Genomic DNA, 26954 nt, shown 5'->3' with positions numbered 1-26954 from the left:
GGGAGACATATCAAACACATCTGACTGCATCTGGATCTGACTGGCTGCATCTGACGAAGTGGGTCTCTGCCCACAAAAGCATATGCCCAAATAAATTTGTTAGTCTTTAAAGGTGCCGTAGATCTCTCATTGTTTTTTATATCAAACACAGCGAATGATGCAACACTTACAAAAGAGACACTCGATTTTGCTTATTGAGCAGAGTACTGAGGAGTGTGGTGAGACATCAAGAAGATGGGGATTGATGTAAACCCCAGAAGCACAAGCCTGTTTGGAAGGGTGACTTATTCTTGTGCTTGAAACGTCCTATGTTCTACTTTATGTTAGCTACCAGTTTTTTTAAAAAATGCTTATGTTGAATGAAATATAGACAACTAAGACTGTGTGGGGTAATGTCATCAAGCCATAGGGGGCCAACCTGCTGTCAGTTATTTAGAGTGCAATTCCCATTGAAGTTAGTGCATGGGATCACCCCAGTGAAATCAATGGTAGCCCGCTCTTCACCAGGGATTTAATTAGCAGATACTGTAGAGCTAAATGAAATGCTCAGTCATGCATACTTAGGATATGATTGAAAACATTGTCTGCATCTTCCCCTTTTCAGTCCCCACTGGGGATGCTCCTTGGCAGGAATAGAGAATGGAAACTTGCTGATAACTTGGAGTGCCTTTTGTGTCCTAGGGCAGCTTTCTGATGATTTGCCAATTTCTTTAACTCAAACCCAACCTCAAACATTAAGCACTTTCAGTATAGTTTTGCATCCTTGGACTGCACCAAGACCAAAAGGATTAAGAGATTATTATTACTATTTTTTTCCAGAATGTCAGCTGTGGTGGGAGATTAATGGGAGATTACAGGAGCTGTTTAAGAGGATTCGTGAGAATTGAGTGATCAGGAGCTGAATCTCATTCCAGGGCTTCCTGCATCAAAACACACTGGGGCTGGGTGGGTTGCTTTTTGTTTCTTGGGTTTATTTTTACAGAAGGGATGCCTGCCAGAAACAATTTAGGGAATAAATCCTACTTTAGATTAAAGATAGAAGACGACCGTCGTAGGCGAACGCAAAGGTTCTTACCCAGTCCCAAAAGCCAGGCACTCGTATTCCATTATGTTCACCACGGCAGGACACTGCAATTGCATGGGTGTAATGGGGAAGAAAATTTGACTCTCCATTTTTGTTTTCAGGGCCCATCTACACAGGACGTTACTGCACGGCTACCCAGGGTGTGAAGCTACAGCACACTAGCTTGCCATGCAGTAGTGTGGCACCATGCGACAGCAGACAGTTCTGCAGTGTACTTTGACGTACTGCTGTTTAGAGTGCTCTAGGGAACTTTGAGTGCACTATAGCACTGTCCACACAGGATGTTATTGTTTGGCAAGCTAGAAATCACATCCTGGTTTGCCACACAGTAACGTCCCATGTAGACACGCTCTCTGTTGCATGAAGTATTCTGAATATAGCAATAATACTTTGCACTTCCATAGCATTTAATCCAATCATTGCAAAGCATTTTAAAATCATCAGTTAATAATTAATTAAGAATGAGCATCTCCACATGAGGAAGGTAAGGGACAGACGGGGATTACATTAGTTTCCACTGCAGTGCAGCAGCCTTTGGGGTGGAACATGGCAGCTGTTTAACAGCACACAGCAACACTATATGCAGCAGTTTTAGGACAGGAAATGATCAACACTTTACACTGCAGGTATTTTAAGTGCCTTAAAGCGGACAGACTAATTGCCCATGTTGGGCATTACATTAACACACTTACTGTCAGAAACAAAGTGCCACAGGAACTTTAATGAGCACAGCTGGTTGAGACTTCTTGCAGCCCAGTGCTCCCAAATGGCAGCGGTGTTGTGTCAATTCAACACACAGAGCTGAAGAGAAGAATGCCACCTACTGCATTAACAACCCCAGATTCTGCAGCACTGAGGTGTCTCCTCCAAACAGCGGCAGAGTGAGGCATAGGTACTAAAGGCCTGTGTCTAGAATCCACACTCCTGGAGTCACGTGTTTACATGAGTCTCAGCTTTCATTTGGGGAAAACAGTTTGTTACTGTGTGGCTGGAGACAGAATCACCTTTCACTCTTTCTAAAGAAGTGGCCCCATGAGAGGTCCCCATTAAAATGCATTATGGGTCAGATTACGCATTCCATGTAGATACATAGATTAGAGTTAACAGGACCCTTAAGGCGTTAAAAATGAGCTGAAGGCTCAACACCTGCATTATTCCTTATAATTGCCTTTGTGGTTTATTGCACTGATAGTCAGACTGTGCTGGGCTATAGCCACTAATGTACACACAGGAACAGGCAGCTCACGTACAGAGAATTAAAACCTAAGCAGGAATCATTTAAACATTTTATTTTGGTTTTGAGACAAGAGGTAAAGGATTTGCTTTTCAAGTTAGAAAGAGAAGAATTTACAGGGGGCATTTTCCTTCCCCAAATTTTCTTACTTTTGGCTTCCTGATACAAAATGAATTTGCCAAGTGTGAAAGGTAGTTCCAGAGGGAAAGCAACAGAAAAGGTTGGAGGTGGAGGCCATGGTGATGTTTCCAGAAAATGACTTGTGATTCATTTTTTATTGTGGCCAAAATACGACATCAGCCTGGATACCATGAGAAATGGAGATGTAGCAAATCTCTATTAGCAAATTCCTTGATATAACAGGAGAGGAAGGACGGTTTTATGATTAAAGCATTGTGTTGGGACTCAGGAGATTTGGGTTATATTCCTGGGTCTGCTAAGGGCATCCTATGTGACCGTGGACAAGTCACTTAATTTCTCAGCTTGCCGCCTGTAAAATGAGAATAATGATTCTTCCATTTTCTTACCCTTTGATTGTCTTCTTGTCCATTTAGATTGTAAACTCTTCAGGGCAGAGGGCTGTCTCTTACTATGTGTTTGCACAGCACCTAAGACAGTGTTTCTTAACCTGGGGTTTTAGAGGGGTCGCAAGTGCAGAGCTGGTATTGGGGGTGGCAAGAAAGGCAATTGCCTGGAAGCCACAGGGGCTCCATGAAACTAAGTTACATGCCTCAGCCCCGTGCGGGTGGGACTCAGGCTTCAGGGGTACAGTAGTTTGGAAGGGTTAAGAACCACTGACCTAAGAGAATGGGGCCCTAATCTCAGTTGAGGAATCTAGCTGCTACTTCAATATAAATAATAAGCAAGAGTGTCAATGTTCAGTGCTCTGCTTTAAAAGAAGGCCAATGGATGGTTGGCTATTTCCCCACTTCAAAGAAATAGTGGTCATTTTCATAAGGAAAGAACATTTAACAGAGTTTGGGCCCGTCGGACACTGATAATAGATCACACAATTGGACAGTTATCTGTGGGGTATGTTAATGTTAATGAGGGATAAATTCAGAACCACCAGTTTCTTTGCACTTAAGGCCCCAGTGTATCTGTGAAGTTCAGCCAGGGGGTAAAGGCCTGTGTTTTATGGACTCAACTAGCCAATCATCCTCTTTAGAATATGGAGCTGAGAAAACTAGGGCCTGGTAATAGAAAAAAGTGAAGATGAGCATTATGACTGTGATGTGTTCACTACTTTGGGAACCATTGAAACCCCACACAGCTATTGCAACAGTCAAAAATGGAAATGGATAGCATCAGTTATCTGCACTTGAACAGTAATTAAGTGTACCCTGTTGGCATTGCATATGGCCAGATCCTGAGAGGTGTTCAACACTGACAACTCCCATTGAAGGCAATGGACTAAATCCTGAGGACCTTATTCTAGCAAAGCTTCCACTAGCTTCAGTGAGAGCAGGCTCACTGATGATCAGCCCTGCAGGAAATGAGGCAATAGGCCTCCACGTTCTCATTTTTGGTATCTGTGGAGGGATTACTCTCTAACTGAGAGGCAATGTGGTCTGTAGAGGGGAGTATGGGATCAGATGCTCCTGAGTTCCAAATCCTGCCTTTGCCTCTGACTCTCACTGTGGCTTTATGTCACCACCAAACATTTCCCCCTCAGTTTCCCCATCTATAAAATGGGGTTAATGTCAGGATAAATTAGTTAATGTTTATGCAATGATTTGAGGATGCCAAATCTGATTAACTAAGAATATATATAATGGTAGTATCAGGACAAGCTGCAAGCTAAACACAGCACCCAGTACTGCAAGATGGGAGATCTCAGTTTGACTCTAAACCTTGTCAACTGCTTCTCAGGAAATGTGCCGGGATCTCTTTGGAAGGTAGAACATGTCACTAAGTCAGTCCATCATTGATCGCTCTAGCTAATTGAGATGTAACACTGCTAAGTACTGAAGAAAGTCCAGTATCCAGGGTTTGGCACTTGGGAATGACATAAATTGTCATTCAGGACCTCAAGGCTTACAGACTAAAGCAGAGAATTTTAGGGAGGACTCCCTCTGTGGTGTGAAAGAATCCCCTATGTCCCCTATACTCTTGGACAAAATATCACAGCAATAGCTAGAACAATATAACCACATGCAGCTCTTAAGGTGAAACGTAAGACTGATTGTTTCCATATGAGCACGCTCAACAAAATATGCTCAACAAAATAACTATACAGTTGAAATGCCAAAGTTCCTGCAGGATGCACAGAGCACAAATATTTGCACATTAGTTGCTGTCAGCATAAAGATGGCATGACATGATCAGGTCAAAGGGAAGTTATTTATCCATCATGGAAAATTGCATTGCAATTGATTTAAATTCAATTCTCTTTGCTCTACACAAATGCTTTGTTCCTTATCCTTCTGCAAATCAGGCCAGCCTAATATATTGGCATCTCAATCATCATTTGGCTCCCACTGAGATGAAGGAGCAGCAGCTGGGCCTCGAGGCCTGTTGCAGTAAATCAATGATTTATTAGAGGGAATGGGGCAGGCGAGGGGAGTTGAGGAAAGTTGGTAATAAGAACAATGTAGCTAGCTGCTTTTGCCATGCCTGCCCAGCCTGCCCACCTGTCCTACCCAAAAGGAATTGTAATGAAGCTCCAAACTTATCCTGACTTACAAGTTATAGTATTGAAGCATGATTCCTTTGCCTGAGTTTCTTTAAGTCCCATTTCCTTTGATCTCTGAAATATAGCCACAAGGGCACACACAAAAAATGCAGGGACTCAAACAAAACTGCTTTGCCCCAAAAGCACACGTCAAATGCTATCAGTGTTAAAATGAAGCATATCTGAGTTCTGCTGGATTCCTCTGTTAGTCACATTGGCAGCATTGTGGGGCTAAAGGATGGGGAGTGTTATGAATTCCGCAGAACCTTGAAAACTTAAGTTAGATGTTTTGAAAATAATTCCCAGGCTGATCTAAAGAAGAGACGTTTTCTCTCTATTGGAGTGTTCTCTAATATCCACTTGCCCTTTGCCTGATCCCTCCTTCCTGGAACCTTTCCCTCTGCTCCAGAGCCCCTATATCTTCTCTCTTTGCTCTGTCCCCCTTTCCAATGTGCTTTTTTTTTTTTTTTTTTGGAAAAGAGGGACCTGAACTAAAACCCCAAATCGAAACACCTCTGAAGTATAAAGAAATTTAGATCCAGTGCTGCACATTGTGGTTCATGCCCAATTTAGCTCTTCAGTTATTCCATCTGTGCTTTGATTTTCCCTTAGCCTGGCTGCAATGAGCTGCCTTTACCCACACATTCTCTTCTCCCTGTCACTTGCTGTTCAATACTGTGTACACCTGACACATTCCTTCAGTTCCATATGTACAAATACTCATCTCTTGCAAACAGGAAAGACCTCACAATCAGACCCCAGAAGTGATGAGCAGGCAAAATTTAGTCCTTCCAAGTTAGTCATGTTAGCCATGCTTTAGGACTATTATCAGCACCCATTTGAGTGGCGTAATCTCTCGTTAATTCATGGTCTGAGCAATACCTGAGGCTAGGAACAGAGACCGTCCAATCAGTTGAAGTGTAACTTTCACAACAGTAAACTTCTTCACACAGCCTGCATTCTTGCTGGGGCTAGCTTTTCTCCCATGATGCTGAAGTCAAAGCAGTCTCCTCTAAGGCCTGGTCTACACTACAGACTTTTGTTGACCAAAGTCAGCTTTTTGCACCAAAACGGTGGTGGTGTACACACTGCAACAACAGTGGAAAGCAGTACAGGATCCATTCTTTCCAATAGAGATGGCGGGCGCACAGAAAACGGGCATTGAAAAATGCTGCAAACCGCAGATGGAAACCCATCAAGTGATGGGACGGAAATCACTGCATCATGGGATGATGAGGCCATGATGCACTATGATCCTGTCCGCCTTCTCACAACTCCTAGTGGCAGAAGGTGGCAAATTGAACAATGGGTTAGCTTCCCACAGTGCACTGCTCTCCCTGTTGATGCTAGACTAACTGTGAACGTGCTTTGGCAACATGAGTGCTGTGTGGACAGGCACAAGCATTGTAATTACAGCACTTTTTGATCATAGCTGTAACTTGCGTCGACAACACTTTCGAGTGTATACAAGGCCTAAGATTTCTTTGGCAGCAAACAGGCCTGTTAATGTCACTAGGATAAAGCAATTGGATTCAAAAGGTGATCAGTCACGTGCTATTGATCTCACCTTCTCACCTAATAGATCACTGATTGCTTCGAGCGTACTTCCTCCCTATGTTTGTTTCTTGCACATCAGTAGTGAGGATGTGCTGGGTACCAAGTAATCACCATTTGGGAGGGGATTGCCAGCAAGAGCATCATCATTCACGTTAACTGGGGGATCAACAAAAGAATAACTGAGTGGGAATCTGTCAATTTTAATTTATTTGCAATGTAACTTGACTACTTCCTAAACATTTTAAAGAGAGAATCTGTTGCTGTAAGCATTTACTTAACAGAATAATTAGTCACATCAATATCCCTGGCAATAAAAGAACCTTCTACAGCCTATTTCTCTCCCTTGCCAACCGTAAGGATATCAAGAAGATTCAGTGTATTATTAATCTGCTGAAACACTATAAAAGTTCTTTCCAGCCAAATGCCCGCATAGTGGTCATGTTTGTGCTTGTACCCAGTATTGAAGATACTTTGTCTAAAGTGAAAAGCAATGGGGGAGGGCACAGCATTAGTAGCCACTTGGCCTTCTGAGATAGTCCATTTCTTTCCCTTCTCTCACTCATGTCTTCTGATGAACTGTGGTAGCCCTGGTGTTTTGAACAGGATACAAGGGTATATTCCTAGTCTTGTCACTGACCTGTTGTGACCTTGGGCAAGTTGATCAATCTCTGTGCATCTGTTGTTTCATCACAAGTCATGTTCCAAGGTGTTACTCATGATTATTTATGTTACTCAAGATCTCTGAGTTCCTTTTGATGAAAGGTGTTTACAGGAGTGGAAAATACAGTAACAAGTGTATGACCATGGAAGACTTCGCAGTTATCCCTTTGTTGCATCCCAGTAAGTCATGAAACCTGGATCTTCCCAGTCCAGAAGGACAAGCCTCAGACACTTCATCTAGTGTTTAGCAGTAGAGGGCCTATGAGTCAGGTGCAGCAGTTCTGATTCTACCCACTAAAGATCAATAGAATGAATGATGTTATTTTTACGTCAGTGAGCCTCTGCATTTGGAACCCTCGTCATATGCTGCTGCCAAAGCAACTCAGTCTTCCTCTTCCTGAAGCTTTTGTGTGAGTGTGAGCCGCAGAGCGGTCGATGTATACGTGTGCATGTGTGTGAACGCCATCCCTTTCCCCAGGGGAACTATTGGCCTCCCTGTGTGCTATCTGTGCTACAATGTGAATTTGTCCTGCCCTAGATGTGCAGATACTTTTTCTTTTTTCTCTGCCATGCCACAGTATGATTCATTGTATTGCAGCATCTCAGCCAAAGGAGGTCTTCTCCACAAAGAGCTGCACTCCAACTGTTAAGAAAAGAATTCTTGGCAATAGCATCAATCTCTAATTAGGTCGTCTCTGGATATTATGTGCTAGGAAGCACAATCTAATTAGCACCACTTTCCATTCTGAAAGAACTACAGCAAGGTGGCATATTAGCAAAGTATATATTAAGTAATTGAGCCCATAATGGGCTGGTGCACAATACTATGCTACAGTTGAATGTATTCTCTCATGTTTTTAAAATTCATGAGATACTAATTGTCAGTCTCTAATGTAGCTGGCACCTTAGAAACCTGGGACTTGTGGTAATGATTCTAAGCTCTTCAAAGAACTGTGTCAAATCTGAGTGGTGTTAACAGTGTTGCTATTTTATGTTGCTGTTTAAAAAAAAACCCAAAAAATCCCACCTTCATTCTATAATAAAAACTCAGGCAACCTTTGTATGTGTGTTTTTTGTTTGTTTGTTTGTTTGTTTTTTTAAGAACAGTTTAGAGTATTAAAACAACTCTATGGATCTATTAAGACACCATAATAGAGGCTCAATTTATATGTATATCCCAAATTAAAAAACACAGTAAGAGGACCAAAAAAAGTGCCACCGTGACTAAACAACAAAGTAAAAGAAGCAGCTAGAGGCAAAAAGGCATCCTTTAAAAAGTGGAAGTTAAATCCTATTGAGAAAAATTGAAAAGAGCATAAACTCTGGCAAATGAAGTGTAAAAATATAATTAGGAAGGCCAAAAACGAATTTGAAGAACAGCTAGCAGAAGACTCAAAATGTAACAGCAAATTTTTTTTTTTTTTTTTTTTGCATCAGAAGCAGGAACACTGTTAAACAACTAGTGGGGCCACTGGATGATAAAGATGCTAAAGGAGCACTCAAGGAAGATAAGCTATTGTGGAGAAACTAAATGAATTCTTTGCATCGGTCTTCACGGCTGAGGATGTGAAAGAGAGTCCCAAACCTGAGCCATTCTTTTTAGGTGACAAATCTGAGGAACTGTCCCAAATTGAGGTGTCATTAGAGGAGATTTTGGAACAAATTGATAAATTAAACAGTAATAACTCACCAGGACCACATGATATCCACTCAAGAGTTATGAAGGAACTCAAATGTGAAATTGCAGAAGTACTATCATTTAAATCAGCTTCTGTATTGACTAACTGAAGGATAGCTAATGTGATGCCAAATTTTTAAAAAGGCTCCAGAGGCAATCCCGACAATTACAGGCTGGTAAGCTTAACTTCAGTACCAGGCAAATTGGTTGAAACTATGGTAAAGAACAGAAGTATCGGACACATAGATGAATGCAGTTTGTTGGGGAAGAGTCAACATGTTTTTTGTAAAGTGAAATCATGCCTAACCAATCTATTAGAATTCCTTGATGAGGTTAACAAGCATGTGGACAAATGTGATCTACTGGATATAGTGTATTTAGATTTTCAGAAAGTCTTTGACAAGGTCCCTCACCAGAGGCTCTTAAGCAAAGTATGTGGTCATGGGATAAGAGGGAAGGTCCTCTCCTGGATCAGTAACTGGTTAAAAATAGGAAACAAAGGGTAGGAATAATGGTCAGTTTTCAGATGGAGAGAGGTAAATAGTGGTGTACCCTAGGGATCTGTACTTGCACCAGTGCCATTCAACATATTCAGAAATTATCTGGAAAAAGGGTTAAACAGTGAGGTGGCAAAATTTGCAGATGATTGATAGTTAAGTCCAAAGCAGACTGCGAAGAGATACAAAGGGATCTCACAATATTGGGTAACCGAGCAACAAAATGGCAGTTGAAATTCAATGTTGATAAATGCAAAGTAATGCACATTGGAAAACATAATCCCAACTATACATATAAAATGATGGGATCTAAATTAACTGTTATCACTCAAGAAAGAGATGTTGGGGTCATTATGGATAGTTCTCTGAAAACATGCACTTAATGTGCAGCGGCAGTCAAAAAAGCTAACAATGCTGGGAATCATTAGGAATGGGATAGATAATAAGACAGAAAATATAGTGTTGGCTCTTTATAAATCCATGATATTCCCACATCTTGACTACTGTGTGAAGATCTGGTTGCCCCATTTCAAAAAAGACATATTGGAATTGGAAAGGTACAGAAAAGGGCAACTAAAATCATTAGGGGTATGAAAAAGCTGCTATATGAAGAAAGATTAATAAAACTGGCACTTTTCATCTTAGAAAAAGGACGACTAAGGGGGGTATGATAGATGTCTATAAAATTATGACTGGTGTGGAGAAAGTAAATAAGGAAGTGTTATTTACTACTTCTCATAACACAAGAAGTAGGGATAGGTAGCAGGTTTAAATTGAACAAAAGGAAGTATTTCTTCACACAACACACAGTCAACCTGTGGAACTCCTTGCCAGAGGATCTTGTGAAGGCCAAGACTATAACGGGATTGAAAAAAGAACTAGGTAAGTTCATGGAGGATAGGTCCATCAATGGCTGTTAGCCAGGCTATTAGCTATAGCTGTTTGCCAGAGGCTAGGAATGGGTGACAGGATGGATCACTTGATGATTACCTTTTCTATTCATTCTCTCTGAATTACCTGATATTGGCCACTGTTGGAAGACAGGATACTGAGCTAGATGGACCATTGGTCTGACCCAATATGGCCGTTCTTATCTTCTTATGTTCTTCTCATCTCTGACCAGTTATTTAACCAAGTATTTAGATCTTAATGTAAATGTCTATTGCATTTATACAACAGTAGTCAAACATTCTTTTAAAAACAAAACTCAAAGAGGCACTGTTGGAAACTGAATTGCTGTTTGGGGGAGTTATATTTAGAACCCCTAATGGATTCTAAAGAAGGATTGCCCTTTGGTGATGAAGCACAAGTTATGCTTGTTGTACAAACTATAAATGGCTATGACCAAGGATTTATGGATTAAAGAATGTCTGTGTTTCAGATGATTTGAGTGCAAGGACATGCAGGACTCTAAAGATATTGCCAAATTCTGAAGGCCCATCACTATTGAAGGATCTGGAGGGAAACTGCACTGTTCAAAAATAGCTAGGGGATGTGTTCTTGTTTATAAGACATATTGGGCACTGGAGCAAAGGCAGTGTCCAGGTTTGTGTGGAGTGGTTGAGGGGAGAGAATATAGAAGCAATGAAAGAGAATAAAATAGGCCCTGGAAAGCCAGAGAAAATGGGATGCATCATGGAAGGAGAGAAGATAGAAAGGGGGGAGTGAGCATGGAAGTAGATAATGGGAGACAAGCCAGGGCAGCATATAAAGAGTAGGAAAAGGCTAACGAAGTACAGAGAGAAGGCCTGAGCCTACAGCTGGTAAATTAATAGAATTTTCATTGACTCTAGGGTTGTTGTGAGCCTTTTTTTTTGTAATTGCCTTTGTTGATAAAGTTTTCAAAGATCCTTGAATGGGAAGAGATATAGAAGTGTAAAATATTATTATTACGAGAACGGTTTCCCATATTGTAGAGAAACTTGCCTGCCAAATAATTCCAAATGTTTATTTTGAGAAAATCGGAATCAAAGGACAAATGGTTTCTTTTCCAATACACAGTTGACACAGTCCTTTAGCACTGTCCAAATGATTCTGGACCATGTAAATAATCCTGTCAAGAGGTACATGGGTTTGTTTTCAAACACAAACATTCTTTCCAGAGTGGGAAGTGCTGATGTTTGTTTATCCCAAAACTTGAACTCACCAAGGCATTTTAATGTGAGCCCCAGGCAAGTTCTGTGAAGATGGCTGGGCCTGTGCTTAATGAGCTGTGCTGGTCTGACCAGTTCACCTCTCCTGGTTGCATTGTTTATTGAAGTTGGAGTGTCAATAGAGTACATTGGAGATTAACTCTGTGTGTAAAACAGCAGTGTACTGTATGTGTCATTTATTTCAGTTGCTTTTTCTTGTAAATTGCCCTAATGATGAGTGTTCCAGGTCGGCTAGATGCACAGATTAGCGTTAGTCAATGACTGACAACCCCATCCTCTTATGAGTCATTTGTGTTTACCTGCATGACATGCACATGACCATCTAATTGAGACTTCAGCCTGGCCCTTCATGGTCCTCTTTCCTAGACTATATCTATATCAGGTGAACTGAGTCAGCGGGAACTGTGCTAGGGCTTACTCACCCATATACAGAGTTGGGCGAGTAACTGATTTTTCAGTTCACGGGCAGTTCTGAAAAATCAAGAAAAAATGTGGTTCAGGGAATCCAGACTTTTTTAAATGTTTGGCAAATTGAAGAAGTCTATAAAGTCTGTTTCATGTCAAAGAAAACATGTAATTTGATCCCAAACATATTGTTTCTGGGCATTTTTAAAGGAGCAGAGTCACAAAACCACCAGAGAAGGTGAAGATGGCTTTTGGCCTAGAGGTTAGGATATTCAGCTGGGATGTGGGAGACTCAGGTCCTAAATAGTGCTTAAATCCCCTTGTGAATCTATCCACCTCCCCCCCGTACCCAGAACAAGTAAGCAAATCTGTGTCAAATTCACAAACAGTTTTGAGTCAATTTAAACTGCATTTTTGGGTGAATAATCTATTTGTCTGAAAAATGTCACCCAGCTCTATCCTATATTGTAATGACGGACTCATGCATTGTACCAGACAGAATCAGAACTCCTCAACTGTGCATCATAGGGCCTATATCGTCGATGGGTAATGGAGATTATCTTTAGTTTACGTGGCAGTCGCCTGTCCTTTAGAAGCAGGAGGATCTGAGACGTGTTCTATACTAATGCTGAAAGTCGATAAATTATTCTAGTTAAATTACATAAGTAATGTAACTTAAATTGACATATCTTAGATCAACTTGCAGCAGTATTCTCACTACACTATGTCAACGGAAGATGCTCTCCCATTGCCATAGCTTCCATCTCTTGTTAAGGTGGATTACAGACATCAATGGGAGAGCGCTCTCCCATCAATTTAGTGTGTCTTCACCAGACCCACTAAATGGACGCTGCTGTATCAATGACAGAGGCGCTGATTTAGCATGGTAGTGAAGATGTGTCCTGAGTTCTGTCACCATGAAGTTCATGTTTGGGCATGGGTTTATTACAATATTAGGTATTTAAAATATATGTAGAGTGAGAGACCATTAGTAGCAACTTACAGTGGTTTAAAGCAGCTCATATCTACAGCCTGATGAATATTGGAAGTTAGTTAGAATTGCTTTCTAAATTGTAAGGGGGACTTTTTTATAAGGCTTCATTTTTTAATTTGAGATGTATAGAATTATTTATTTCTCATGCTCAGAGAATTCCAAGTCATTGGTTGATGTAATTATAGTTTTGATGTTGTTTAATAGATGATCACAACTTTTTTAAATGTTACTGTAATGGTATATTTAAGCCAACCAGGAAAGATGAGAATGAGGATTAGTTTCATCAGACTAGGGGCTTGACTACACAGGGAAACTGACTAGAATAACTCTTGTGGAACACATTATTCCACAATAGCATTCTAGAATAGTTCCCTTCATGGACACTGAAGTGACATGGTCACTTTATTGAAAAATTCCTTCATTTTGGAAAAGCACTAATTATTCTAAAATAAAAGGGATTTTAATTCTATAATAGTTTCTATACAAGGAGTTATTCTGGAACTGCTATTGTGGAGTAATTTTTATTCTGCAGTAGTTAATCCTGTCAATTTCTCCATGTCAATAAACCCTAAGGAAAGGAATTGGGAGTGACAAGGGATCCAAATTTATCATCCTTTAACTGTCTGGCAGAACATAGGATGTATAAATAGAAGAACTAAACCCAAATTAAGAGAGATCATTATGGCATTATACCAAGAGCTTAGTGAGACCACATCTGGAGTATTAGGCACAATTCAAGCACTCTAGTTCAGGAAGGTGAGTGAGGAATCAGGAATGTCTCAGAAGCTAACAAGGATAAAGAGCATTGGGACGCTAATTGTGCCAGCTTGTACCTTGATCTCCCCCAGCTATCACAAACTAAGATGAGTTATGGTACACTAGTATTTAGATGGGAGATTCCAAGGAATGTAAGTGGACTGCTGGAAATGATGTTACGCTCTTCTTATGCCTCAGTGTGGTGCTAAGGGACTTAGTGCTGCTGGAGCTGCCATCTTTCAGGTGAGATGTAAATTCTTATGGCATGTTTTGTAAGAGTAACTGTATAATTCCAGAGTCCTAGTCAAAACCTATTTTACCTGTCTAAAATCCATTCTCTCTTCCCACATTCCCCTCTGTAGTTTCAACTGGATAAATCTTGTGTCTTCTGACCTAATCTGTTGTATTGTGTTGTCATGCATTGTTAGAGCTACTGTGTTTCACCTCAGAGGTGGCTGTATTTCAAATGGGGTTTGGTGATCCTTGTGTACACTTCCGCAAAGCACTTTGGATTTTTTGGAGTAAAAGGAAATGAAAGATGTTAATGTTATTAACTAAAAAAGGACCTTAAGAAAATTACTATCGGTATATATTGGATAAGAGGACATTAGTGAGGTTTATGGGTCTGATTCTGAATGAGTGGAAAAGTTAGATGACAAGATGATTCAAGTAAGTAGCTTCTGTCAAATCACCCTGGACGCTAAGGAAGTATTATCCCCATTTTACAGTTAAGTGAACTGAGAAACAGGGAGAGTAAGTTGGCCGAGATCACACAGCAAGTTAGTATCATACCTGGAAATAGAACCTTGGCAGCCTAACACCAACCTCCTGCTCTACCCACCCATTAGACCACACTCATTGTTGGCAAGCGAGTCTGGTTTTTTCACTTCTTCCAGAGGGCTTGTGACAAATTATACTGTGCCTTTCCATTTCTCCATATGATTTTTACAGCCCTGTAGAAGGTTTATTTTTTAATGAGTCTGATTGGAATCTGAAAGCAGAAGTTTGTAAAAGCATAGCAGTTTATTCCAAAACCTAATGTTATTGCCAAGCTGCAGGGTCCTATCGTGCCCTTAAATTCCACATGGAAATTCTTATGCCATGAACACTGGAGATCTTATAGAGAGTGGCCCTATACTTGGAGATTGTATTTGTCGAGCATGGTGTTTTGGCACCCACAGCACATCTGAATCTTTTCAAGTCTCTGCAATGATTGCACTAGGAGGAATTTACATTTCTAGAACTTGAGGGAAAATATTAAAGTTTCTCTGTCTCTTTTTAATGTATTACGATGACATAAAATACCACATTTTCAAATGGCTTTATCATGGCCTCTGAAACAGTGAGTGTAGTTTTCCAAAAAACAAGGTTACTTACCAGTAACTGATGTTCTTCGAGTGATTGCTCATGTCCATTCCACTATAGGTGAGTGCACGCCACCGTGCATGGTTCCTGGAACTTTTTTCCCCTTAGCAGATCCCGTAGGGCCGGCTCTGGTGCCCCCTGGAGTACCGCACGCATGCCGTGGTATATGAGGCACTGCTGGCCCTACGCCCCCTAAACCCCTTCTTTCTGCCAACTCCGGCAGTGGGGACGGGAGGTGGGATGTGGAATGGACATGAGCAACACAGGCAGCCGAGGACTTACGGTGCCGCTTACCTTTGGTAACTGAGACCAGTGCTGCTCCAAACTCCTCAGTGCCAAGCCTGACTCTGGCGACCGGGTTCCGTGTTGGGGACTGCGCGGTGCGAGGTCTTCATGTGGCGACTGGGTTCCGCACCGCTTCGGTACAGGCAAACCCCTCGGTGCCAAGTCTTCTGATGTTGACCGGGTTCCACGCCACCTAGATGCAGGTGAAGTCCTCGGTGCCGGGGATGCGAAGCAGGAGCTGTCTGAGCGCCGCCTGGCGGACCTTGACCGGTGCCTCCTCTTGGCCTGCACTGCCTCCGGTGCCGGGGACCGACGTCGGCACCAAGAGGGAGACTCCGCATCCCAAGTCGAAGCAGGCCGGCTCGATGACACCGACCTGGAGCAACTGTTGGGGGAGCATCCTCCCTCTACCCCAGTGGCCGTCTGGCGGGAGATCTTCCTCCCCCTACTGAGGATCTCCACCACCCTTCGGGGGGACCCAACGCGGGCTTGCCCCAGGACACCAGCCCCTTCTCCCTCGGCGGGTGGGGGATGGAGGCGGAGGTGGCATAGGCAAGGCCAACAAGGCTCTTGCCGCCTGAAAAGCCTCCAGTGTCAACGGAGTTGGGGGAGGCTCCCTGCTCGGAGATGCAGGCACCAGAGAAGACTCGATGGGCCATGGCTGGTGCATCTCCACACTCAACCCTGCCCATACCGACGGCGCAGGGGAGTGTCCGTGTCTCTTCTTCTTCGGCACCGGGGATGTTGCTCGGTGCTGAGTCGAGCCCGGTGCCGGTGGTGCGCTCTGCACCGAGGAAACGCTCGGTGGCGAGGGACAGCTCGGACGCCGGGTGGAGCGCTGCCTCCATGAGCAGGGCTTTTAACCAGATATCTCGATCCTTCTGAGTCCGTGGTTTAAAAGCCCTGCAGATCTTGCATTTATCTTTCCTGTGCTCTTCCCTCAGGCACTTAAGACACCAATCGTGGGGGTTGCTGAGCAGGAAAGCCTTCCTGCAGGAGGCACACGGCTTAAATCGAGGTGACTGGGGCATGGCCCGGACACCCTAAGTCCCTCAGGGACTTCTTATCTAACTAAACTTAACACTACTTAACAACTACTTAAAACTAACTAAAGTACTCTGAATAACAAAGAGTTCAAACAATGGGTATGGTACTTGCAGAGAACAAGGCTAGTTCCAGCAATCTCACAGGTGAAAAGAAGGAACTGAGGGGGCATAGGGCCGGCAGTGCCTCATATACCGCAACATATGCGTGGAACTCCAGGGGCACCAGAGCCGGCCCTATGGGATCTGCTAAGGGGAAAAAAGTTCCGGGAACCGTGCACAGTGGCGTGCATTCACCTATAATGGAATGGACATGAACAATCACTCAAGAAGAACCAAAGTTAGTCACGGCCATGTCACTTATTTAAAATCTGGGCTAGCTGACAATAGAATGGTGATTCAATATTTGCAAAAATTGGCACAACCAGGGGCTCTGAATGGGGAGACCAAGGCTATGCATATATCTGGCACTAACTCATTCTGTGAGCTTGGACAGCTCACTTCACCTCTTTAATGACATTGTTACCCAACCGAGAAATGGAAGTAATGATGGTCATCTTCCTGTCACAGCACTGAGGGCCTGAGGTAAAAGATGATGTATAATAAGAACATAAGAATGGCCATACTGGATCAGACCAATGGTCCATTTAGCCCAGTATCCTGTCTTCCGACAGTGGCCAGTGGCAGATGCTTCCGAAGGAATGAACAGACCAGGGCGATTATCGAGTGATCCATTCCCTGTCATCCAGTCCCAGCTTCTGGCAGTCAGAGATTTCAGGACACCCAGAGCATGGGGTTGTGTCCCTGACCATCTTGGCTAAGACCCAGTGATGGACCTATCCGTCACGTATTTATCTAATATTTTTTTGAACTCAGTTATACTTTGGCCTTCTCAACATCCCTTGGTAATAAATTCCAAAGCTTGACTGTGCGTTATGTGAAGAAATACTTCATTTGTTTCTTTTAAACCTGCTGCCTCTTAATTTCATTGGGTGGCCCCTGGTTTTTGTGTTATGTGAAGGGGTAAATAACACTTCCCATTTCACTTTTGCCACACCAGTCATGATTTTATAGACCACTATCACATCTCACTTAGTCATTCCTTTTCTAAGGTGAACAGTACCAGTCTTTTTAATCTTTCCACATATGGAAGCTGTTCTATACCCATAATCATTTTTGCTGCCCTTCTCTGTACCTTTTCCAATTCTAATGTATCTTTTTTGAGATGGGGGGACCAGATCTATGTGCATTATTCAAGGAGTGAGCATACTATGCATTTGTACTGTGGCATTATGATGTTTTCTGTCTTATTATCTATCCCTTACCTTGTGGTTCCCAACTTTCTCTTAGCTTTTTTGACTGTTGCAGATTGCAAAGTATATTTATGATGAACTTTCTGGAAACTTTACCTGGTTTTCCAGTATCCTTTAGAATACCAGCTCAGGATAAGAGTTCATCAGATTATGTAAAATTAAGCAACTGGATTCAGGCCAGGTCAGTTGTTTGACAGGAGACCACTCAATGTGGTATAGGAAGTAAGACTCGTGATTGAGTAAGTAGCGTGCTTCTCTGTGAGTCAGTAACCAATGCCCTGTTGCTGTGTTTGTGGGTAGTGTGCTGCCCTTCTGCCATCTTCCTGTCAATTTTTGAATATGATGTAAAAGAGAGACTTATCCACTCCTGATCATCTGGAATCCCATTTGTCCCAGCCAGAATATGGAACTTCCAATATCCTACCTACACCTCCCACTCCCATCCCAATCGCAGCATTTTCAGTGGTCACTTCCCTTTCCCAAAACAGTTCTTTGATGATGATGTATCATGGCAGTCATGTTCCACCTGAGAGATGATTGTATTTCAAGGATGAGTGAGTTAAATGTATAGGAAATAAAAATCTGTATAGTACTTTATGAAGGTCCAGTATTAATAGAAAGCATGATTAGTTCCATGAGATTACGCAGGCATTTAAGGATTTGTGCTGACTGACAATGGTCTTACAGGTTTTCTGTACCGTAATGTACACTGAATGTTAATGTAATAGCTCGCCTAGAACCGCAGAATCTGTAAACTCTGAATGTTTCACATATTTATAGAACATCGGGGCTGGTGAGCCAGGTTATTGCAGAGGGATAATGGACTTTGGAGGTGTCCTTAAACCTGCAGTTTCAGGGCATCTTTATGCTTGATCTACATAATGCCTATTGATATTTTGCTAACATAATGACCAGATTGTTTACTAGCAGATGTTGCTGGCTTTTGATAACAGGTTACTTAAGCCCAGACAGATTATGGCTGCCAGTATTAGTTTTTGATGCTTGCATTAAGACACAAAATATGTTCCACTTGTGAAACTGAGAGACTGACAGCTCTGCCTAGGACAAAATATAGTAGAGATTTTATAGTACAGTACAAGTTTCCCCTCACTCCCCTGCTGAACAGTCATGGTCTTCAACATGCACTACTATTCCAGTCTATCCTCACTCCCCACAGTTTGGCCATCATGCCTAAATCTTGGCCTATACTTCTGCTGTTTTAGTCCAGTCCCCAAACCTCTGTCCCTCATCTCTACAAATGTCCTGACAAGGGTGACCAGATGTCCCAATTTTATAGGGACGATCCCAATATTCTGGGCTTTTTCTTATATAGGTGCCTATTACCCCTCCATCCCCGTCCCGATTTTTCACACTTGCTCTCTGGTCACCCTGATCCTGACTGCAGCACCCCTTACTCTCCCATTCCCGGCTATGCTTGTGCACCACAGTCCTGACTGCTATCGTCACATGCAATTTCAGCCCTGGCTATCTCCGGGATCATGTGCATGTATGTGAGGGGCTTAGTGTGGAAAGATGTCCACGAACAATTAGTGTGAGACCACAACACTCATTTTAATCCGTGGGTGTGTGAATTGATCTGATCTGTACACAGCAATCTCCAGAACTGAACAGCTAGGACAGTGGCTCTTAAACCGTGCATTGAGCACTTGTAGATAGTTCAAGGACCTTGTTTCTCAGTGCTTAAGCCTTTCTCTCCCTCTCGCTGTCTCTCTTCCCCCATTTGTTTTGAATTAAGGTGTGATTGTTAAATGTTTATGCTAATACATATGATTGGTTTTGATTTCTCTTACTTGCAGACCAAGCCACACTGAATGATGTGCCCATCAGCTTTGTAATCACTTTATGCAAAACTGTTACTTTCCCATCAGTTAGCAGTTATAAGCTCTCTTCTCCCATCACTATCTTCTTGCCCAACTCCTGTCTTTCTAGCAGGGAGTTACATGATTGTAACTGATCTCAGAACCTGACATGTTTACCTTTGTGTATGTTATGGGAGAAAGACTTCACTTTGGTTGACCGATTTCCTTTGGTGTACTCCGCTGTCAGAAGGAACAGTAGACTATGGCTGGGATCATGTCAGATTTCATAAAACCAAGCAGGTTTGAGCTGTCTTAGGACTTGGATGAGAGCCTGCCAAGGAGGAGAAATAAGGAGCTCCAGGATATGGCATTGACTTGGGAGGTGGTGCTCTTTGCTCTGAGTCAGTTCTGAATCACGTTGCGTGGCACTGTGTTGCTAAATGTGTTGTGGAACAGAAATTAATGGAGTTCCTAAGCTCTCATGATGTTTAAGACTTATAGCACTTTTTGTAGAAAAAGAACATCTGTCCTGGTGTCCCACTCAAATTCCAGTATAGGTAATTACAGTTGCAATTGGATCAGAGTGTTCTTAATTTCCTATGTGACATCCTGGCCCCATTGAAATCAATGGGAGTCTTGCCACTGACTTCAGTGGGGCTCAGATTTCACCCTCTGTCTCTAAAATTTTATCTCAATAAGCCTATTGGATTCAGGTAACATTTGACCTCTGTAAATACCGTATGGAAATAATCACGAGTGAAATATTGCAAAATTGTCTTGATGCCCAAGACAGAAGAATTTGTCTTTTTTATTTTTGATCCTTTTGCTGGATCCCATGTATTATTTACCCTTTTTGTTTCTGGACATGTGTGACTCTGTAATTTCCATACAAAATGTTGATTAAGGATAAGCAAATGCTACATATGCTCCCGAAGCTAGCGAGTGCTCCCAGAGTTGTCAAAAATTCATTTTCAGGTTTAATTTCCTGAAATGGATCTTTGTCTCTTGTTTGTTATGTTGGTTGATATTATGGTAGTGTCTAGGTGTCCCAATCACGATTCCCTCTGTGGGAGGTGCTGTACAAACACAGAACAAAAAGACAGTCCTTGTTACAAAGAGCTTATTTTTGTTCTGCCCAGAGGAATGATATGTAAGACAAATGTAATGTTATTGGCTTTATCTAAAAACAAGTCAAAGATCAACATGTTTCCCCCTCTCCCTTTTTCTCCATATTCTCCACCATATGCCTGTGGGATAGCGATGTCTGTGATCTGTAGCCTAATATATTTTGAACCAAGCTCTTCAGACTTTATCACACCTTTCAAATATAATAGAGTTAGTGTCCTATGCAATCTCTACAAGGAATCCCAGATGGCAAAATTCCATTGCTTTTCAGACCTGTCTCACTGGCTCTTTACCCCTTCTGAAAGACCTCTAAACATCATGTAACCATTTGGAAGACCTGAAAGAGCTGACAAGCTAATTTCTAGGAAGCTGTCTTCCAATGTGAAAGATTTAGATTAAAGCAAATGGAACAGAAATCTGCTGTAAAGTGCAATGAAGTCCAGAAAACACAGTGAAAATCTTCCCATTGAAGGGTCCTTCTCCATAAACATCACATGCAAACAACCTGGAGAACACAACAATGTAAGGATAAAGTATCATGGACATGGGGTTTTGATCCCTCTAGCTTGAAATTTCAAAACAAAATCCAGTCAAAACTTCCAAGTTCTCCTTCTTTTGATGCCAAATTATGAATGTCATGATTTTGATGCCAAACTGTAAATTATCCCAGGTTCACTCAAAACTTAGCCCAGAGTCTCTTGCAGAGTTCTCAAACCTTTCCATAGACCTGGCCTGAGCTTTGAGCTTGTACCAAACCCCAACATCAGGTGGAAACTGTAGGGTTTCTGAGCATGTTGCATGGCCCAACTTGCATGGGAAGTGACCCACCAGCCATAACTATGAGCATCACCACTGCACCACTAAAAGCAACAAGATGTCGAACGGTGTGAATGATTTGTTTGTTTGTCCCTTGACCGAACTCCAATTGTGGTAGCATTTTTCAGTTTCTCTTAAAAAGATTACAGACAACTATTTAAAAACCATGAGGCTGGCAGAATAATTTCATTCTGAAGAACTGCTTAATGGAACTCCAACCAGTCATGACTACCTTTTTAAGAGTGTTGGCAGGGAGAGCCCTTGAACAGGTTTCCTATATTAAGTGAGGTAGAATAAACCTCACTTTATTCCCAGCTGCTATTTCAAAGGCTATGGAAATATCAGAAACTAATTATTGTTGTTAGACTTTGCCTTGATCACAAAACTACAAAGGTGCTTTCAGTTGGGCTGCTGTATGTATGTGTGTATGTAGTGCTACCTCCCAGTAGTCTTGGAAAAGACTGCTGCTTAAATTGTTGTGGATTTAGGGCCTGATCCATCCCACACTGAAATCAGAAGAAAGACTTCTGTTGACTTCACTGGGTGTTGAATCAGCTCCTTAATCTCTTTGGCAATAAAAAAAAATATATATATATAGTTCTGTGGCCAGAATACCAGGGCATGGCCAGGAATGGATGTGAGTCACACAAGATAACCCATACAAGAAAAAAATATTTTATAGACAGAGTGTGGTGTTGAATGGATCATTGCAGCATATGGCTGTTTTGGGTTGTTGTTTTGTTTGGGAAATATACCCATGAAATTCATGTCAACTGTATTTTTACTTCCAGCTTTCAAGCAGAAAGAGAACGTACAGGCATGAGTTAACCTAGTTGAGTTATAGTTTGCTTATTTAGTTAGCCTTGATCAAAACCAATACAGACACAAATAAAAATATATAAAATCAAATGCCAAATCTAAATTCATAAACAGATTCAATAAGAACAATTTACATTAAATATTTGCATTTTTATAGTATTTTTTATTTGCAAATCTCAAAACACTTTTACTAACATTAATTAAGCTTTATAGCACTACTCTAACATAGGTAAACATTAGCCCCATTTTATAGATGAGGAAACTGAGGCACAGAGAGGGGCTGTAAGGTTGGTCAGTGGCAGAGCCACTCTAAACTCGACTCCTGCTCTAGCTACCACTAGAATATGCTCCACTTCCACCTTTACAAATTAATGATAAAAAAGTAAGGTGAGTAAGGTGTTCACAATCTGACTCATTCATAATAACAAATCCCAGTGCTATGTGAAAACATGTAACATTACCAAGTCAGAATTACTATCAGCATCTCCAGCTTAGAGTGAGATTTACACATTATCTACCTCTCTCTGAGAAGCTAAGTGAAGCATCTGGCTGAGTTTCTTCTCTTTTTTTTGACAGATTAACACCATTTCAAAAAATTATTTCGTTTCTGGGTGGGAGTGTGTTGTCATCTGTGCTACAGAACAGAACTGATACCTGCAGTCAGAATAGCGTGTTGCAATGCAGTTGTCTTTATCCATCATGAAAACCACGTTTGACTCTTGTAGGTTAAAAGATACAAGAGCAAATTTGGCTCCCAGTTACGTGAGTCCAATGCCAATGAACTCAGTGTGACTACAAATCTCTTTGTGGTTCAATTTCTCATTTGCAAACTGGGGCTAATGGTAGTTCCCTACGTCTCAGGAAGTGATGGGGACTACAGAAATAGTAACAAAATTAGCACAGTAAAGTAGGCTGTAAACAAGCTGTGGTGTATATTGAACTCTTGCTGCCCGGTCAGTAACTTCTGTTAGTCTCTTAAAAAGTTGTGCGCAAAAGTGCTCTTTCACAGGACCCTCTCCACTCCAACAAAGCATGCAGTGAGTGTGCAGTAATGAGTAAAAATATGACCCTTCTGAAAGAAGACTGCATTTTACATGTATGCACAGCTCTCTGGTGAGGAGAATAAAAATTGCTCACGTACGTATCACAGGCCCTATATTGCTAACTGCTAAAGGAGATTCGTGTCAATGGAATTGCAGTGGTTTACAGCAAAGGCTGAAGTTAGCTTCTGGACTTTTGCTTCCATCACCCAGGCCACAAAATGTTTCAGATGCTAGCAAGCTTGTTGCTTGCTGGGAGAATAAAATGTTACTCTGGCCAGTTAAGGAATGGTGCTGATGTGCTCTGTGAGGAAGCTCTATCCAGTCCTCTTTCAGAAGGATGGCTATTATGCTGTGGAGCCTGGCAGAAAGGAAACGCTACAACAGGGGAAAGCGGGATGATTCTCAGGAGACTGTCAGGGACTCAGTACCCTTCAATGGTGAAAAACGCACACACTGCTAAATTAACAGGAAGCCCACTTTATAAATGCAATTGCTGTGCATTAAGGGCCGGATCCAAAACCCATTGATATCAATGGAACACCCCCACTGACATCAACTGGGTTGTGGATCAGGCCTTAAGGACTTAATTCCATTCTCATCTCCCATTTAAATAACAGGCATTCCTTTCTCCCAGCCACCAGAAGAATTACACCTTAAATATTTTGCCCTCTAATACTACTATCCTTTGTGGGCAGATATGAGCGACTTTTCCCAGTGAATAATCACTTTTATTTCCATCTATCCCAAACAACAGCCAAACCATAACATGAAAAGCTGAGACAATTTGCTTGATTTGTCTGCCCAGCTTAAATCATTCTACAAAATCTTTATTTGTAATTCAAACAAACGTTCAGTTGAAACTGTTGGGTTATAAGGGCGTAGGGGGAATCTGCACCAAAAGCTTTTTTTTGCCCTGCCCTGTTTTATTAATGTAACTGCCAGTTTCTGTTTCCACCTTTGTAGATTTATGTGCTCCATTTGAATCTTGTAACAAATCAGCCCATTTTCGTTCTCCCACTGCTGTAAATTCAATCCATATGTCTTAAAATGTCCTTTCATAGGATTAACATGGAAAAAGGAAGTGGACTCAGGCTCTGTATAGGAGGCTTCAGTGTAGTGAGAGAGCACTTCCAGTTTGTGTATATTGCTTCTATTAATTCTTAGAACTCGAGCTTCCTAATTATTCAGATTAGAGACCATTGGCAGGGTTTTCTCCATTAGCTAACAGTGATGTACAGTGCAGAGACACAGCAGGATAAATCATTCCCTTATCCTCGGAATGTCCAGGAAGTTCTTGATGCAATCGTTGGCTGTGCCACAGAGCAGGATGTGAAGAGGATATGTCCTGCTGAATTGGAGAGGGAGGGAGAGATCAATTCTGGATAACATTTCAAAAGAAAACATCAGGACAAAGTAACAAAGATCTCCCCCAATGTGGCGCAGTTTAATTGGCAATGATCTGCACAGGACTGAAATGACAGGAGAAGGCTACAGAGTTAGAATGAAGTACTCACCACACATAGGACTGGACCAGTAAAGGTATTGCATGTCAGGATTGAAATGAATTGGCAGAGCTGTATGAGGATCAAAGACTGAATAGCTTAGGGTGCCACAGATCAAGACTGGGGTACATTGGCAGAGAAGTGTATGGAGTCCTAGGTCTGCAAGGAATTCAGCAGGTCTGGGCTGAGATACATTGGTAGAGAGTTTTGTGATGGACCCAGGAGTGGATTTATGGGAGCTGCTTAGGGTGACCAGATGTCCCAATTTTATAGGGACAGTCCCGATATTCGAGGCTTTGTCTTATATAGGTTCCTATTACCCCTACCCCGTCCTGATTCTTCACACTTGCTATCTGGTCACCCTAGAGCTGCTGCACATCAGGATTCCACTGCAATGACTGAATTGCAAGTGAAAACTTGCTCAGTGTCTGCTGACATTATGACAAGCTTTAAACAGTACTCACACCCTTCACTTCCAGTCACATGAAACTCTCATCCAATTTGGGTCTGTTTTGCTACAGATAAAGGCAGAACTGTGAAGTGATACACAAAGCAGATTGTGGGTTCTGATCACCACTATAGAAATTGCTCATGCATTATTGACAAAACTAGTGATTTTACATCAGTGCTCTTGTAAAGATGGTGAAATGTTTTTAGAAACATACTTAACAGCCAGAGACAGAGAGAAGTGTTTCCAATCAAACTTTCTAGTTGGGTCATTTGTAGAAAAGCAAATAAATGCTTTTATGGGCTAGTTTTTCAAAATCAGTCTCCCACCTTCCAAAGGTAATCTTACATGCCCCAATTTTCACACACATAAAAACCTAAACTTGTGCATTCAAAACTGCCTGCAGATGCCCAAATGAGATGTTAATTAATGGCCTGGTTTTCAGAGGTGCTGAAAATGTACAGTTCCTTTTCACCTCAGTTGGATTTGACAATTATGCTCACCAACCCTAAAAATCAGGTCATTGCATCTAGTAGTCTGATTACAGCTGTGCAAATTCAGCCTGTGAGCACACAACCACATTTTTGCATATAATTTTAGGTTACACAGCAAAGAAAATATCAAAAACAAAAAACCCCAAAAACCCCACAGCAGTGACTTTAGGTCAATTGACTTGGGCTTGTGCCACACGGGTTAAAAATAGCAGTGTAGATGCTGCTCAGAAGGGAGCCCCAGCTATGAAACTCAGCAGGGGGGGGGGAAGGGAAGGGAAGAGAAGAGCCTTGGAGCTTCTATTCTGCTATTTTTGGCCCTGCAATGTAAGCCCAAGTCAGTTGACCCAAGCTCCGAGACTTGCTGCTGTGGGATTTTTTTTGCTGTGTAGACACCCTGAAAAGCTTCTTTAGACTCGCCAAAGCTTTTATTGTAATTTTATTTTAACTGTTTGTTTCCAGCGTTTGCAGGCTGCAAACAGTTTTTGTATTTGCTCCAAAGAGAGCACAGCTGCTCTGCTTCTGCCAATCAACAGCACCAATTGGCTCAAAAGACCTTCTGAATGCTGTGAGAGCAGCATCCATTGCATTCCCCAGTCACCACTACGAACAGAAGACTGTGCTTTCAATATTTCCATCCATCCATGGCTAGTGGAGTTATCGCCTACCCCTGCAATTTTACTTATAACCTCTTCTCTGCTCTCCCCAGGTGTGCTGTCTCTGCCTGCCTACTTCAGCCCTTACAATGATGGCTCCATAAGCAATGATGGACGAGCTGATGCTTATGCCCAGCTGGAACTCCGCACTTTAGAACAGTCTCTCTTGGCCACTTGCGTTGGAAGCATCTCAGAACTAAGTAAGTTTCAGATGTAACTGATCGTTTGTTTAAACAAAATACAAGGCCTGCTGCTTATTGAAGTCATTGCCTTCCACATGAGCAGCATTGGTTGTGGAAAATGTAATTGTTTCAGGGTACCGTTCCTGGAAATCAGATTATGCCATTAGGATGTTTTGTGCTTAATTTATGCCTAAAATGTCCCTCTTCCAGCATTTCGTTCTTTTTCTTAGTGATTTCAGTGCTGGTAAATAAGCCATTTCTCTCTATCCAGGTGCCTACATGGCTTTCATCAGCCTAATATTGGAGCACTAGATTGTGACATCAGTCAGTCAAATGGCCACAAGTTCATCTTCT

General features: G+C 41.9%; 1 protein-coding gene across 2 annotated transcripts in view; it reads left to right on the top strand.

The window, feature by feature from the left end:
- Window positions 1-26954, top strand: part of ABTB2 (ankyrin repeat and BTB domain containing 2) — a 195512-nt gene that overhangs the window by 92154 nt on the left and 76404 nt on the right. For both annotated transcript variants that reach the window (XM_067557543.1, XM_067557544.1), the window contains exon 2: window positions 26472-26618. In XM_067557543.1, the coding sequence (XP_067413644.1) occupies window positions 26472-26618 (147 nt within the window). The remainder of the gene's footprint in view (window positions 1-26471; window positions 26619-26954) is intronic.

This window comes from Emydura macquarii, unplaced genomic scaffold, assembly GCF_026122565.2.
Source record: "Emydura macquarii macquarii isolate MOO-44397 ecotype Brisbane River unplaced genomic scaffold, CSIRO-AGI_Emac_v2 contig_1876, whole genome shotgun sequence".
NCBI classification, from domain to species: Eukaryota; Metazoa; Chordata; order Testudines; family Chelidae; genus Emydura; species Emydura macquarii.
This window is presented reverse-complemented; position numbering and strand designations above follow the sequence as displayed.